This window comes from Sebastes umbrosus, chromosome 14 (assembly GCF_015220745.1).
Source record: "Sebastes umbrosus isolate fSebUmb1 chromosome 14, fSebUmb1.pri, whole genome shotgun sequence".
In the NCBI taxonomy this organism is placed as follows: domain Eukaryota; kingdom Metazoa; phylum Chordata; class Actinopteri; order Perciformes; family Sebastidae; genus Sebastes; species Sebastes umbrosus.
The window spans coordinates 7,370,792-7,387,373 of NC_051282.1; the positions used below are offsets into that span (position 1 = coordinate 7,370,792).

A 16,582-nucleotide genomic window follows, 5' to 3' on the forward strand; every position below is an offset into this window, starting at 1 on the left:
ACTCGTCACAGCGAAGGAAAGCATGTCACACACGACAAGACAACTGTTGAGTCGTACAAGGAGCAAACCGTATGACCAACAATAATCCAATGACATTTCTGTCACATGAGTTTTGTTTTTTCTGGACCATTTGAGTTTTGCCTTTGTGAACGCAAACCGGTTCAGTTACAAAACTGAAACAATGTATTCCTCCTCGCATTGGTTCGATTGAGGAACCGGACCTTTAGGTGTGAACCCGCCCTTACAGTAAGTTGATGTTACTCTTACATGTTACAGCTGTCATGTGGGACAATGTACGAAATGAGTGTCTCTGTAAAAGAGCTTACTTAAAGGTCTTTCCCTGGACAAATTAAAGTGAAGCAGTGCAGGCTACTCCTCAGCTTGATTGAATGTTCATTCTGCCCCCCGTTGCCAAGTGGCTCAACTTGTATCCAGAAAGAGTCAGTCTGGCGGTCTCTTCTCAGGTGCCAGGCTTCAGAGGGGGACATGATGAGATGAGAATTAGCAGGCTGCTTGTGTTACAGTCATACGAACATGCGGTCATGTCAGCATCGCTCTGGATCACGTCCCTCCGCAGCGAGCGTGTTCGCCTGCGGGTGCGGCTCACTTGCCACTCCCAGGAGTACTTAACATGCAACGCGATCCTGTCTGCATAATGACTTGACAATAAGCAACAACAACAACAGCTTCTCCCATGGTGACACCATCATGGGAACTACCTGCAATTTAGATTTTCTCTCACTAAACCTGACAGAAATTTGGGCTACGCCTATTTCACCTTACAAAAAAAAGAAAGTACATTAAAAAGGATAGAGGGTGCACGCTGTACAGATTGTAAAGACACGTTTGTAATATATAAGATTGCTTTGACTTGACTTGACTTGAACACTTCTAAATGATGCAGAGGAGAGTAGAAAGTTCAACCAGTCATTAGTGTCTGAAGTACAAAGAGAAAGTGGACTAAACACATCTAACTAAAGAAATATCCTGTCCAAACTGGATATATGGCAACTTAATCATGACTTATGTAAATAATTGCCTTTTAAATCAGTTTTCTGTAGCGCTGCAGCTCTCACTCCCTCTGGCTCGGTGCCCGAGATGAGTGATTTGGTTCCGCTCCAAACCGACGGCAGCCCTGTGATCTTTCATTACAAGCTGCACCTCTACTACGTCAAACCCTGCAGCCACAGTCACAGCTCCAGAAATCTCACCAACATATGGAGTTGTTCCCAGAGCTGTCAAAAAAACCTGCTTATACTTCCAAGTCACAGCAAAATGAAATATGAACACCTGCGTAGCTTGTTACGTCTGTAAAAATCACATGGATTTGACAACAGATAGAAGAAGTGCTGCTTCACTGTGTCGTGAAGTCTCATCAGATGCTTAAATAAATCTCTGGCGGCTTAAATACAAAAAGGGAAGACGAAGGAGACAGAGACTGATGACAACAAGAACAGATGTCTTTTAAATGGGTTAGGGACGAGATTGAATTATTGCAAAATAGATTGTGCTACATAACGGCTGTGGATTTAGGTGGATTTATTGGGGGAAAAAAGAGACAGACAGAGCTGCACTTTATGCTGATCTGTTGTGTGAACAATATGAAGTAAGAAAAAACTAATTTGCCTAAATTCAAAACAGTAATAATTGATTCCTCAAATTTAAAATGACATTGACAATGACAATATTTCAGCACTTGATGCTGAATACAGAAAGTCTAAGAAAATGAATCAGTGATGTTAAAATAACTGTGGGAGATAGCACAATCATTATTTTCTTTTCCCAAGAAAAAAAGAAATCTATGATCTCAAGCAAAATGTTCTTAATTATAATCAGCAATAAATTGCTATTTTTTGAAATAATACACACATTCGCTCCAGCTTTTCTTTGTGAATGTGAATGACAGGAAAGACTTCAATGGTGCAAAATTTAATTACTGATTAAATTGTCAATTTATAAGATATTCAGACCTTTTACTTTGTCTGCTTTAGTAAAAAAAAGTGTTTGAGACAGTTTAAATGCATGAAAGAAAGAAAGAAAGAAAGAAAGAAATAGTTACAAACAAATAGGAGTCACATGCTCACCCTGGCGAAGTGCTCGGGGTCTCTCAGAAAGACAGTCCTCTCCTTAGCGATGCTGTTGCTATGGTAGAACTCCACCAGCTCGTTGAGCGAGGAAAAGACCTCGTCCCACACGTAGTACTGACAGCAGCGATCCTGCAGCACCTTGAAATGCTGAACATGATCCCCGTAACTGCAAAAAATAAACACAGAAGGAGAAGTTTAACATGATTTCTCATCTTAAATGAGCAGCTGTCGTGAGTTGTTATAGAATAACAATTAATACCAATCACTAAATCACAGATGTTAAAATACAAACTCCTAACTCACTGGTCCTGCTTCAACCTCATCATAAAACTTTTAATATCTGTTTGACCATATAAAATGAAATAGAAGTATGCCACTGCAGCAGCAGATGGGTGGATACTTTAGGAGAAACTGTCCAGTATATATAGTAGCCGTGCCATGGCATTAGCGGTGTGTGCGGTGGAGTAGCATCTGTCTTGAGCATGTTGTTGCAACCTCACAATGATTAGCACCAGTGGGGACCGACAGACATAATCATCTTTCCTGGGTCATCAGTGTTTTTTTGCACACAATCAATTTGGACCAGCTTTGGGTTGATACCAACAGTCTTGGCCTTTAGTCCTCAAAGCCGCCCCTTTAACTCCCCAGCTGTCAGCTGCTGGGGCTGGCGTGCATTCAGTGCTGTCTTCTTTATTTTGTCTCCTCAAAAAACACACTGGATGCACCACTCATTTCTTATTTTATTTTATTTCAATTAAATCCTTTTTTAACCATGAGAGATGAGACGACATAAAACACACAAAACAAGAGTGGACAAATTCAACATTCGTCTTTTCGTGCAACCGGGCTGTATGAAGAGAAACCCACATTGATGCAAATTCTAAATCAATATAATTAGTAGAGAACGGAGGCAATTTCTAGTAGAGTCTTTTTTTTATTGTGTGTGAGTAATATTTTGGAATTAAATGAGCAGACAATGACATTTATGTGGGCTACTCTGTGGGTCTGGGGGATTCTGTGCAAAGCGAGATGATGTCAAACCAAATACCCATTTAGATGTGAATCATTTATAACACAGTATAATGTATTATATCACACGTGTATCATATCCTATTTTGATGAATACAGGGTTGCTAAGAGAGTAAAATCATTTAGCGTAGCTCAAAATAAAGCCGCATAATGGCACAAACAAAAATAGCCACAGTGTTGTAGTACGTGCCTTGTTGTTGTGATTAAAAGAGTTTGGCCAGTATTTATTGGCAATCATACCTGCTCCCCTATCCTGCTCTGTGCTGGTTGCTAAGTAACTTGCCAGCTTTATCTTTAGAAATCTGGACACCTCACCGTGATCACACGGTTATATAACTGCATCCAATACGCAGCGGAAGTCAATGCAACTCCCCCATATTTCTAAACACATCACACAAGTAGGTGTGTGGGGGGCTTATGTTAATGATGGTTAAATCTCTTTTGTTTGGGGAAAAAGATAACGCCGTAGAGGAAACAGCATTCTTTTTTTGTGACATCGTTGGTGTCTATTAAAATAAAGCATATTCTTCCTATAAATGACACGCCCCGCTCCAGAATATATGGTTTAAACTCAGCGAACTCCTCCTCTATCTAGTCCGACTGGCGCCGCTCCAAGCTGGGAGAAAGTAAATGAGCGTCGGCTTGTTTCAGGCAGAATTCCTTTCTCTATTCAGATGCTGAGCTCCATGAACAAGCGGGGCTGACTCCCCGATGACTGGATGGCATTCAGCTACACCTCCACCCTGCCCTTCTTTCTCTGCCTTCTCCGTTTCACCCTCTGTGCCCTCGTTTCCCTCTTCTCACCCTCCGTCAGTCTCCCAAAAATAATGATGAAATTGTAGTGTTTTTAGATGAAAACATTAATTCAAGCCAAATGTAAAGTTTTTTGGTACTTATTTTTGGATTGACACTGTACCAGCCTTTGTGGTCTTTGAACAGTGACTCATTCTGTCTGTCTTTTCCTTTGCCTTTGGGTCTGTATTCTGCTCTGTGTTGCTCTCCCTCTTCTCTATTATCTGACTTCTATCTAACTTTTCCCTCCCTATCGCAGCTCCTCTCGTTATCTGCTCCAGTCTGTCTCCGTCGCCCTCTCTATCCCTCCACTGACTCACACACACCAAACTGTGATCTTCTCTGTGAATGATCTCTATCAGCCCCGTCACTGTCCCCAGTCGTCTGACGCCATCTGCTGCGCCCTACTGGTTGGGCTTTGTTACTGCCGCCAGCTGTGCAGCTGTTTGTCTGCAGCGAGACAAAACATTGGTACCTGGGCCAGCACCCTCACCGGATAGGAGAGTGGATGACAAAGAATGAATAAGGAGAGTTTAGATTGTGTGGAGGTGGAGATTAAAGACAGGATGTAGGCAGGTCAAGGACTTTCCCTTTAGGGGATTCACAACAATGTAATGTAGAATGAAAAACACCAAGTACACAGAAGGAAGGAAACGGGAAACAAGACTTCATTTTGAGCTGTGCTGTAGCCTGTTCACCACATCTAGTTTATATTTCCTGCAGCTGTTATGTAATAGTAACAATGCCATGTCCAACATGCGTTTTTTGTTTGTTTTGTGTCAATTTTAAAGTGCAAAAAATTCCCTATCAAACCCAGCTTATATTTATCTGTTGTCCTGACTTACAAAACTGCTCCAGATAAAAAAAACATGAGTATACAGCTTGACACTAGGGCTGCACAATTAATCGAATATTAGTTAGTTATAGTTCACAATTTTGGCTTCCCACAATGAAATGAACGTGATCGATTGCGAGGTCGATGTTTAAAATTCGTGCTCCGCTCATAGAAAACTCTGCTGCATATCAAATCAAGCGCTTCCTAAACTAACAGCCAGCCACCAGGGGTTTGGGCTTCACTTTTGGGGAGCTGTCGTGCCGCATCCGTGCGCACCCTGCAGTGGCAGCCCATGAAAATCTTTCCTGATTGTCGTGGCTGTACTGTATATTACTCGTTTTGCCGTCTGCTCTCGATTGTATAAAAAATACACTGAATTAAGGTGAAGAATAACCTTATTTGAAGTCTTGGTAATTAGCAGGAATGTAGCCAAGCACAACATGAAAGTGAAAGCGGTGCTCTGTTGATTTAATTTTGAGTAAAAAATGTTTTTATATTGCTTCCAGGAGATGCACTGTGAATAAGGAGCAGTCTTATTTTGATGCAAAGATTTGTACATTAGCAGGAATGTGGCACAACATGGACGTGAAAGCTGGGTTCTGTTTATTTAAATGTGAAATTTTAATACAAATATTTTGTCCCTAAAATCAATGAATAATCGTGATAAATAATTGTAATCGTGATTATCATTTTGGCCATAATCGTGCAGCCCTTACTTGAAGGCAATGTTTATCAGGGGGTTAGCCATATTGGCTGGAAACTGGAGATTTCCATTTCCTCCAGAGGTTGTGTATACAGATTGACCTTAAGTCGAGGATAACATAATGCATGCAGCCACACACACACAAACTCTGGTATGAGAACTCTAATCTCACTCAATGCACAATGCGATAAAGATGAAATAGAAAGTTAGAAGGATGGATTAGCTGTTTTCAAGTTTTACAAGTTGGTTTTCACACGGTGCTAAAAGGAAAGTTTTTCCAGAAAATGGACAGATCTTTGGCAAACTAATGGCTGTTAATATATGACGGATTTACATTGAAACTCTGCACGAGCTGCCATTATTTCAGACTGGCAGCTAGATGTATGACTGTATTATACAAGACATGAAAAAGACAAAAATCCCTCTCAAAAACTGATGTGACATATTTCATCTTGAATTGTGCACATCAAAATCTACATGTTGTGTCAGCAGAGAAAAATATCTAACTAAATATTCCTGCAGTGTCTCCGTACAGCTGACCAGAATCGCTTCAAATATTTATTGAACAACACTTAAACTACAACATCACATCTTCACGCTCAATTTGCCCTACGGCACAAAACACCACTCCACATCTATACCGCTGGAGTAAACGAATTCACTTCGTACAATTTAAGAGCAAACCTTGGGACGATTACAGAAAACAATCATAATATTGAAATCCAAACCACCGCTTCATCCCACTGAACACCTTCTCAGGTGGAGATAAATTATAACACGTAAATTCCCAGTAGCTTATAGATCATTTATCACCTCCTACACACTATTATGAGGTCGTATGAACAATGGGAAGTTAATGATAGTGTTTTTACAAACTTCATTTGACTTTTGCTTATATTGGTGTGCGGTTTACATCATTACTGATGACTAAGAGGGCAACGAACACATTGTGGTAAACACAAACTCCCAATTTTTATGAACAGTTACCAGCAGTGGGTTGTAAAAGTGAACACTTTAAAGAGGAAGGAGAAGGAGGATGAGAGAGAACAGATGTAATGCTGCAGCTATATCAGTGTTAGGTGATGTCATGTAGACGTTTTTATTAATTATTACCCAGAGACATCAGGGAAGCAGCGTGCATAACACAGACAGCATCTGTCTCAACTTGATCACACACACACACACACACACACCAACACTCCAAGTGCCCTCTCATCTCCCTGATCCAGTGTAATTAAGGCCCACAGCGATAGCGAGATTATTTTCTTTTTCTAACTAAAAGGAAGCGGGTGAGAGAGAGATTAAGAGAGAATGAGAATGAGAATGAGAATGAGAGAAAATGAAATAGATGTAGAGATAGAAATGCACAGAGAGAGATATACTGTAGATGAGGACAGAGGTTATTTATAAACTTTTACTCTACGCCAGCACAATTTTGAGATGCGTGAAGGTCATCCGTCCGTCTTTTCGCTCGACTTTCTCTCCATCAATCTGGTCTCACTTCCCTGTTCTCTCATCCTGCCAACCCCCCTTCTCTAATCTGCTGTTCGGTTTCTAAACCGCTGCAGATGTCTGGAATACTTCACACAGCCGCGCTGACACCTCCAGCTGTCAATTTAACTCTGTGTGACTGTGTGTGTGTGTGTGTGTGTGTCAGTAACTGATGGTCGTGTCAAGGAGTTATCAGAGTGTGTGTCAGCCCATGTGCTTTCTGCAAAATCAACGATTACATCAGCTGTGTCTGTCGGTGCGAGTATATCGTTATCTCATGTATCACAGGCTGAACGTATATAGTGTGCATGGGTGTGATTTTGTAAAAGTGTGTGTAAGTGAGTGAGAGGTTTCAGCTCTTCCTGCAGCGTCAGTAAATATTCGCCATCACCTGTTTTGATCGATGGATGAGGAGGGAGGGAGGGAGTGTGTGTGTGAAGGTGCAAAGATGGAAGGGAAGAATGATAAAAGACATTTGGTGGAGAGGGAGGCAATTTAGTCCAAAGTGTGTTGACGTTTCAGTAAGGAGCCTTTCAGATGGAGATGATATGGGCCTGAGTCAGTTATCATCATAAATAAAACAACCACCAAACACTGATTATACCATAGACTGTATATAAAGATGGACGACGCGTCTCCACTTCCTTCCGCTGAGCAGAAGTGAAGCCAAAATATCGTGGATACGGGAGCTTACATCTTGAGATCTTGACGTCATTTGGAGCCAGAGTCTGCGCAGTAGTGATCCGGCGATGGAGCCACGGTATCGAGGGTCACCTGCCCGAACCAACCGCAGCTTGTCAGCGAGAGAGACTCACAGCTGCCGATCATGACGTCTCACCCCCTTGTTATGGCATCAAATAACTAATTAAACCCAAACTTGTCAGAAAAATTAACACTTGTACATACATCAGCGTGATAGGAACTATCTAAAATGACAGAAACCATCTTTTTGAAAAATGTATTTGACGTGTACTTTGAATTTTTAATTTGACCCATGTCCCGTCAGCTAACATGGAGGGGGCGGGACTTATAACCTATGCTGCAGCCAGCCACCAGGGGGGCAATCGAGTTGTTTTGGCTTCACTTTTGGAGAGCTGTCATGTCATCCATCTTTATATACAGTCTATGGATTATACTTAGAAAAGCACAAATTAGTTTTTTGCTTGTGAAAATATAACTTGAATCATTTTCATGCTTCATACTGTGAATTTAAACCATGTAGTCATTTGTGTCGGAAAGAAAATTCATATAAGCTGAAATGATTGGTTCAGACGAGAGCTGTTGTCATTGGATGAGATACATTTCAGCAGGCGGAGCCCATAGCAGTAACTTAATTCCTGTAATAAATATAGATTTATAGTTATATAATCTCAGAGCCAGAGATGCTTCAAGGAAAGAAATAATCTAATCGGTTTAGTTAAATCTCAACAGTGCCACAGCTTTTCTAGCTTAGTAACATTAGGCTAACAAACCCTCAGGCTAGGCTTAAGCTACAGAGGTAAATGACTTAAGCGAGGCAAAAATGTACTACTGACTTGAAGCACTTTTGCAGTCTCGTTCAACATTACAAAATGACATTTTCTACTTTACTTATCCTGCCAAGCTGACTTTCCAAGTTCAGACTTGCCAAACCAGCCTATAGCGATTTGGATACGCTAGTTAGCAATGCCACATTCTAATATTTTATATTTATCAACATGCAAACCCTGTGAAAACAGCTTACACATTTTTTTAGGTTGCTGTATATGGTAAATTCTTAAAGAAATAGTTTGACACTTTGTGAATTATCCCTGTTTCCAGTCTTTGCGCTAAGCTAAGCTAACCTGCTGCTAGCTTTGTATTTAGCGTACAGACACGAGAGTGATAGGCTATCAGTCGGCTTATCTAACTCAACAAAAAAAAGCAAGTACTATTATTTTAAATGGCAAACTATTCCTTTAAACTAGTCAAATGTTTTGCTATGGGGATGCACATCAAACATTTTCTTAAAGCTACGGCTGTCTTTTCCCAAAATGTCAAACTCTCCCTTTAAGTTGGTAGCATGTACTGTGATAAGTACTGTAGACTCAAACTAAAGTCTGTTATATGAAGACCTTTAAGGCTAAACAAAATCATGCACTGATGATTTTATGATTGCTTTTTTAAAATAGGCCTACTGGGGGCTTTTACAAAACTTTTTATGTACCACTACGTCAATAGATCCAGAAGAGAAAAGGACACAGAGAAAAGTCAGAGGACAGAGTATAAGGATAGAATAAAATGAGGAAAAAATGGAATAAAAAACAAATGGAGAAAAGAAAGGAAGAGGCCCTCTGGAGGGTTTATTTCCCAGAGGACTGGCTGGTTTTATTTCAGCTCCACTGCCAATATGAGAAAACAGAAAAAGTTAAATCATGCACCCGCCATAAGCTCTTCCTCCTCCTATCTGTTTTATCTGCAGCTGCTGCTCGCTCTTGCCCCCTGTCGCTCTTCATCTCTCGTTATATTCCCCCTTCTTCTCTCTATATCTCTCTGTATTTATGTCTCTGTCTCGCTCAAGTCTCTCTCGATTGTGTTTTGGTCACTGAACTGTGGTATTCAATTGGTGCCACTCAGGTGTGGTGTAAAGCAGTGAAAGCCTAACTGGACAATTGATAAAAAAAAGAGATCAGTGCACTTTTCTTTTAGTTCCAAAACTAGTAGCAGTGATTAAAATATAACAAAATAGAATAGAAATAATAGTTTTTCTATGGTTTTTACAAATGTTGGCACAGATGTCTTCATTGGGGATATTTCAAAACCTTCCAGCACCCTTTCTGAGTGTAAGATGAGAAGATCGATACCATTCTCGACAGAGCCAGGCTAGCTGTTTCTACCTGTTTCCAGTGTTTGTGCTAAGTTAAGCTAATAAATTAGGTGTTGATCTTCCCATCTGACTCCATCAGAAATAAGAGTATTTCTCAAAAATGTCAACTATTGCTTCAGTGGCTTGGAGGTGCATAGATCAACTTTGAATTGAAAGGAGAATTTCACCTGAAGAAAATGAAGCTAATTGCTGTCTGCATCGTATATTTATTCCCAAATGGTGTTACATAACTTTACTGACTCAATTCTTCACTCTGTCATGCAATTCTCCCCCCCCATACATTTATTACTAAACTAAACTATTTCACTTTTATCTGAGGGTCATCAGAAAGTGATGACATTCATAGGACGCTGAACCTGCAGCGTGTTACTTAATGCTCAAAGAAGATTATGTATAGCTGTAAAATAAGCGCAGCCTATAAAGGGTCAGTTCCCTTTATGCTTCCTCTTCAGAGTAATGGCCCTGATAAGAGAGTAATGATGACAGGGAAGCAGCTGAATGAATGGCCCGATTCAGCAGTTTGGCTGTATGAGCCATCATCAGCCACTGGCAGCATGAGTCGGTGATATCTGAGGCCCTGTCAAAAATGGTGGCATCCGTTCCACACTGAAGTGCAACAACAACCATAGAGACACACGGCAATGAAAGCAACAGTTTTACCCTTTTTCACAGTAGAAGATGCTGCTGGGTGGCCGGGAGGATTTTTACTGTGGCTGAAAATGTTGACGTAAAGTGGACATAAGGTTAAGAAAACAGACGTATCTATTAGGGCTGTCAAAGTTAACGCTATAATAACGTTAATGTTAATCTTTTGAGTGGGTACAACAGGTCAGACAAATGATTGGAAACCAACATCCCAGACATACATTGGTGTAAAGGCAACACAGGAGAGCACAGATACAAAGAGATACAGAGACGACTATTGACTATATATTAGGGCTGTCAAAGTTAACGCGATAATAACTCGTTAACGCAAATTCGTTTTAATGCCATTTATTTCTTTAACGCATTAACGCAACTTGTGATTTTTAGGTTGTAGCGGGCTCATATGAAACTAGAAAATCTAGGGAATCCATTGGTACCAACCATGTCATACTAGCTTGTCACAAAGGAGGCTAAATAATGCTCCAAACTTCAGTAAATTGTGGCGAGGAAAAACTGGCATGGTCATTTTCAAAGGGGTGCCTTGACCTCTGACCTCAAGATATGTGAATGAAAATGGGTTCTATGGGTACCCACGAGTCTCCCCTTTACAGACATGCACACTTTATGATAATCACATGCAGTTTTGGGGCAAGTAATAGTCAAGTCAGCACACTGACACACTGACAGCTGTTGTTGTCTGTTGGGCTGCAGTTTGCCATGTTATGATTTGAGCATATTTTTTATGCTAAATGCAGTATCTGTGAGGGTTTCTGGACAATATTTGTCATTGTTTTGTGTTGTTAATTGAGTTCTAGTAATAAATATATACATACATTTGCATAAAGCAGCATATTTGCCCAATTCCATGTTGATAAGAGTATTAAATACTTGATAAGTCTCCCTCTAAGGTACATTTTGTAAGTTGTTAACAGACATTTGTATAAAACAAAGGCCACAGGAAAATCAAGTGTTGTGTGTGTATGTGTGTGTGTGTTTGTGTGTATGCGTGGGCTGACCACCATACTGTTCAAATAACAATGTGTCAAAAGCACATGTAGGACTGTGCTGCGGTGAAGCAGCCTTGAACTCTATCACCCGACGAGACATCCAGCCATCAAAAAAAAGTGGTGTCTGCTCTTACAGTTCGACTGAAAGAAAATACAAAAATATAAACATTTGGTACCGTTTCAAGGAGAAAATGAAGCCCAAGCCCTTGATAAACAAAATGACCACACAACTAAAATAATTGTGTTGCAGCTATATTGTTATATAATATTGTGTTGTTTAGATTTTTCTCGGTTGTATCCGTTTTCCCCCCCAATGTGCACCGTCTGCTTACAGATTTCCTAGAGTGTCTTTTGATGACTCACAGAGACGGCTGTTGCGTTCAGCTGTGAGTTTTATGTGTAGGTGGAAGGACTGATATTGATAGTGATTGTGGCAGAGTGTGAACAAGGAAGTGAGATTTTCCATTTGAGAAAAAGTGAAAGTTATGTCCCTTGTCAGCGAGAGTCTGAAAAATACCCCACCAACAAAAAAACACAAATGCAACATGCTGCCTTTTAACTATGCTGATGTACCTCGGCTCTGTTTCTTCAGACGTTTCTTCGTGTTTTTCAAACTACATCTATATTACAGCGTTGTGGAAGACTCAGAAAAGACAAAAACGCATCCTTTGGGTGAATCTGCTGCTGCTGAGTCAAAGAGATCTGTGAAAGCCCAGCTAAGCAAAATGGATTCCTCATCTCTCTCTATAAAAGTCTAGGTTGGCATCACTTTGCTCCACTTTCCAAAAATAAGCTACTAAATAACCCATTGGGACAGTTTCACTGGCATAGTCTGAAGCTATAGTCCCCAGCCACGTATTCTTTCGTAAGCACCTTTTCTGAAAGTATTGTGAACAGAAACTGTACTTAAAGAAAATCCCCTCTAGTCCGTTTTTGGACAATAAATCTCTCAAAAAGCTTTTATGACAATGAAGATTGATCACATTAAAGGTCCCCAGTCAGAATCGCTGTTGAGGATTCGTCCTTGTTATATTTTCTGAAAGGTTTTAGAAACCTGCGGGACGTTTGCATTCTACATCGTCAGCTGTTTTATTGGCTACTTCCTAGGGATGTAAGAAAATATGGATACACTTGAGTATCGTGATAGTATGTTGATATCATTATGTTGTGTTGATTTTAATTAATAGTTTACATGCAAAGATTGGTGGCAGACAGTGGTTCATTTTGTGTTGTGTTTTGATGTTCAAGTAAACTTTTTTTTACTCAAATTTTATGCATATGGCAGCGTGTTCTTTATACTACCATTTTTCCTAAAATTAGATTTAAAAATAATATCAATATATCTCCTTGCTTACAGTATCGCAATATATTACAATATATGGAATTGTAACCCCTGTATCATGATATGTATCGTATCACCAGATTCTTGCCGATACACAGCCCTCCAGTATATTCTTAAACAATCAATAAGCCTACAAATAAATACATAAATAATTAAAAGATTGATTTAATTCAATCACTGCCCAATGAAAACCATGTATCTTCAAATTTGGTGATTAAAGTTGAGGATTAAGTGTTCCTTTATGGCTTGAGAAACTGATCCTACCTCTTTGGCTGAGTGAAGCTTTTGAAACCTGTTAATTACCTGATTATCTGAAAATTGCATCATCACCCAGACCTCAGTATTTGTAAAACCCTGGCTATGGCCCGATCCCCAGTGTGCATTTCTCATAATAGGATTGGATTGGATTGATAAACCAGGCTGCTATGTTCCATAACAGCTTTCTGATGCTTCATTAAACTTTTTTTCTAGTTGGAAATGAAGCCTGAGAAATGCAACTCCTGAACAAATTAACACAAAACGACATGTCATGGTGCGGTTTGTATATCTTACGAAAAGTTATTTCTCATTTTTCATGCGTTTTCATACGAATGTCCAGCAACACGTGTCAATTTCTGCTCGTTACATGCATACAGTCTTTTCAAAATAAACTTCTGTCTGCACAGGAAACAACTTCCTTAGGTTTAGGTAACAAAACTACTTAGTAAGGTTAAGGAAAATATCGACTTGGTTAGGTTTAGGCAACAAAACTGCTTAGTTAGGTTTAGAAAAAGATCACAGTTTTGGTTAATATAGCGTAATTTAAGTACGGAAGTTAAATCACAAATAATACACTGTGACTTCACCTCCTCCTTACATGGTGTTTATACAACCTAGTTCATTACGTGGATTACATACTCATTGATTTCCTGGGAAATAAACAAATTACAGTGCATTACTTTTCATAGGTTTTGCTTCCAACACTGTATGAGAACAACCTGCATAGTGACACCGAATCCAAACATCCTTACACCATGGAATACTTCCATAATGGACTTAAAGGTGCATTCATGCCGATGAGAATGAATCATGGCGCCTCTCCTTAACTTTAAAGTGACAATTAAAACTTTTCATCACAACCAAATTATCCAAGTAAGGGATAATATACAGCGATGCCGGTCATTGTTCAGTCAAACCCCGACAGGGCGATGCAGGGAGGGGTCTGAAGGGGTTTATTTTACAACAATGACCCACTAGCTGTACATTATCCTGTTTATTACATAGCTACTTACTAAAGAAATTCATAATTTGACACTAAAACGGTCCGCCAGAACTGCGCCTATAGCAATGGCCTGTTATACATAGCAACGGTCTGCTATAAAGAAATAACAGACACCGTGATTGACCAATCAGAAGAGAGTATTCAACAAAGCCGTGTAATAAGTAATAATAAATGGAGGGGAAACTGACCCTAAGATCTTTAATTTCAATGAAAACACCACAAATTTGTATTTTAACGTTATACCACATTCATAGTGTTGCATGATCTCTAACTTCACCAGCAGGTTTTCAGTAAATTAAAGGATCAAAGTCCCTTTTTGGCTTCGTTCATTTGTGGCTGTGAAAGTGGATCTGATTTTCACGGACTGACGTCAAAGCCGGACCGAGCTGAGCCGTGGCCGAAGTATCCACAGTTACTGCTGTCAGGACGTCTCCTCTGACAGGGGAGCTGTCAGCACACAACGACCACACACACACACACACACACACACACACACACACACTAACACACTCACACCTGACCCATTTTTCGAGCTGCTACACCATCCAACAACAACAGCCAGAGAGGCATCAACAAACAGCCCAAAAAAAACAAAAACAAGTAGCATCAAAATCCTCTCTGTCCCCTCTCGGCAAACCTGTTTTACACACAGCACCTCCCTTCTTTCTTTTTCCCTTTCGATTCCCTTAATGCAGGCGACTTCCTTAATGCTTCCAGAGGCCTGTACTAAATCCACTGGAAGAGAGACATCATACCCAAAACAACCCACAAATCCGACTCTTGACTCTGACTTGAGCCAGTTCATCTTAAAGCCCAGAGAAGAGCCAACCCTTACCTCCAGGTCTGACCTCAAGTGCCAAAATTCAGACTACAGATCTCCTCCACACACACACATCCAATATCCTCATAGCCCTCTGGAGCACAGCACCAAGCCTCAGCTGCATCCCTGACCGTCATCCCCCCGACACGACAACCAATCGGCCCCATCAGCAGCTCCAGATGCCGCGGTGTGCCAGACAGGATTAGCTCACATCAGGCCAGAGGGGTTGCAGATCCTCTTACTCTCCTCCCCACACCTTATCCTCTAAAACCCCCCTCCTCTGCCTGCTCCTCTGATCCCCGGCCACCGACAAAAAGGCTACATGCACAGACTGAAAAATGTGATTAGTGATCAAACAAGAGACAACTACGCTGCATAAGCAGGGATATGGGCATACAGTATATGTGTGCATAAATCTGCTAATTGAATTAGATGGCTTTAGGAGAGATGGATTGAAACTTTAATGATCCCTCTGGAAAAAACAGGGCTGTTGCAGTAATAAGAGGAAGCATGGAGAATAGGAATAATATGTAGAAGAATTAGGGCTGTCAAAGTTAACGCGATAATAATAATAACGCGTTAATGCAAATTAGTTTTAACGCCACTGATTTCTTTAACGCAATCAATCTTTCTGAGGTTGTAGCGGGCTCAGCTTTAAAGCATAAATATATTGCAATCGTATGAAACTACAAAACCTAAGGAATCCATTGGTACCAACCAACCATGTCATACTAGCTTGTCATGAAGGAGGTTAAATAACGCTCCAAACTTGCTCTAAATTTTGGTGAGGTCAGAGGTCAAGGCCCCCCTTTGAAAATGGCGATGCCAGTTTCAAAGGGGGGCCTTGACCTCTGACCTCAAGATATGTGAATAAATATGGGTTCTATGGGTACCCACGAGTCTCCCTCTCAAGTCTTAGTCAAGTCAGCACACTGACAGCTGTTATTGCCTGTTGGGCTTGAGTTTGCCATGGTATGATTTGAGCATATTTCTTATGCTAAATGCAGTACCTGTGAGGGTTTCTGGACAATATTTGTCATTGTTTTGTGTCGTTAATTGATTTCCAATAATAAATATATACATACATTTTCATAAAAAAGCATATTTTCCCACTCCCATGTCGATAAGAGCATTAAATACTTGAAAAATCTTCCTTTTAGGTACTTTTGAACAGATAAAAAATGTGAGATTAATTTGAGATTAATCGTGATTAATCATGGACAATCATGCGATTAATCGCGATTAAATATTTTGATCGTTTGACAGCCTTAAAAAGAATACATAGATCAAAGTGGGGTACAGCAATTAACCTAAGAATGTCAACTCTCAGACATATTAAGAATACAATGTATGAATGTGAAAACAAGTGGACCCTTGAACAACCCTTTATGTCCTACCTGACAGACATGGAGAACTCTCCAGGGGCGCTCTCACTCTCTCGGACCAGAAACGCCCCGCACTCCCTGTGTCTGAGTCGACTTTCTGCCACACCGCGAGATATACGACCGGCAAACCAGCTGGAAGCAAGAAAGAAAACAGGAAGCCAGTAAGAAAGAAGTCATTGATTTCACTGTTTTATGCATATGACCCGTGTCATTCTGGGGTCTGTGTGGCTACAATACAATTTTGCACACATCCAATTATTTACTTGGGCATCTCATAAGTTTTGATGTTTGCAATTTCAGTGGAAATGATGAGACTTTAAAAGAAAAGCAGCTCATATCA

The 16,582-nt window shown here is 40.3% G+C and overlaps 1 protein-coding gene and 1 long non-coding RNA gene across 2 annotated transcripts in view; one reads left to right on the forward strand and one right to left on the reverse strand.

The window, feature by feature from the left end:
- Positions 1 to 16,392, forward strand: part of LOC119501687 — a 35,097-nt gene extending 18,705 nt beyond the window's left edge. Inside the window, exon 5 of the long non-coding RNA XR_005209882.1 lies at positions 16,262 to 16,392. This is a non-coding gene — a long non-coding RNA (uncharacterized LOC119501687). The remainder of the gene's footprint in view (positions 1 to 16,261) is intronic.
- grapa (GRB2 related adaptor protein a) overlaps positions 1 to 16,582 on the reverse strand; it is a 36,201-nt gene that overhangs the window by 11,920 nt on the left and 7,699 nt on the right. The window contains exons 3-4 of the mRNA XM_037792233.1: positions 16,255 to 16,374; positions 2,085 to 2,253 (exon numbers count right to left, since the gene is read on the reverse strand). Coding sequence (XP_037648161.1) covers positions 2,085 to 2,253; positions 16,255 to 16,374 — 289 coding nt within the window. The remainder of the gene's footprint in view (positions 1 to 2,084; positions 2,254 to 16,254; positions 16,375 to 16,582) is intronic.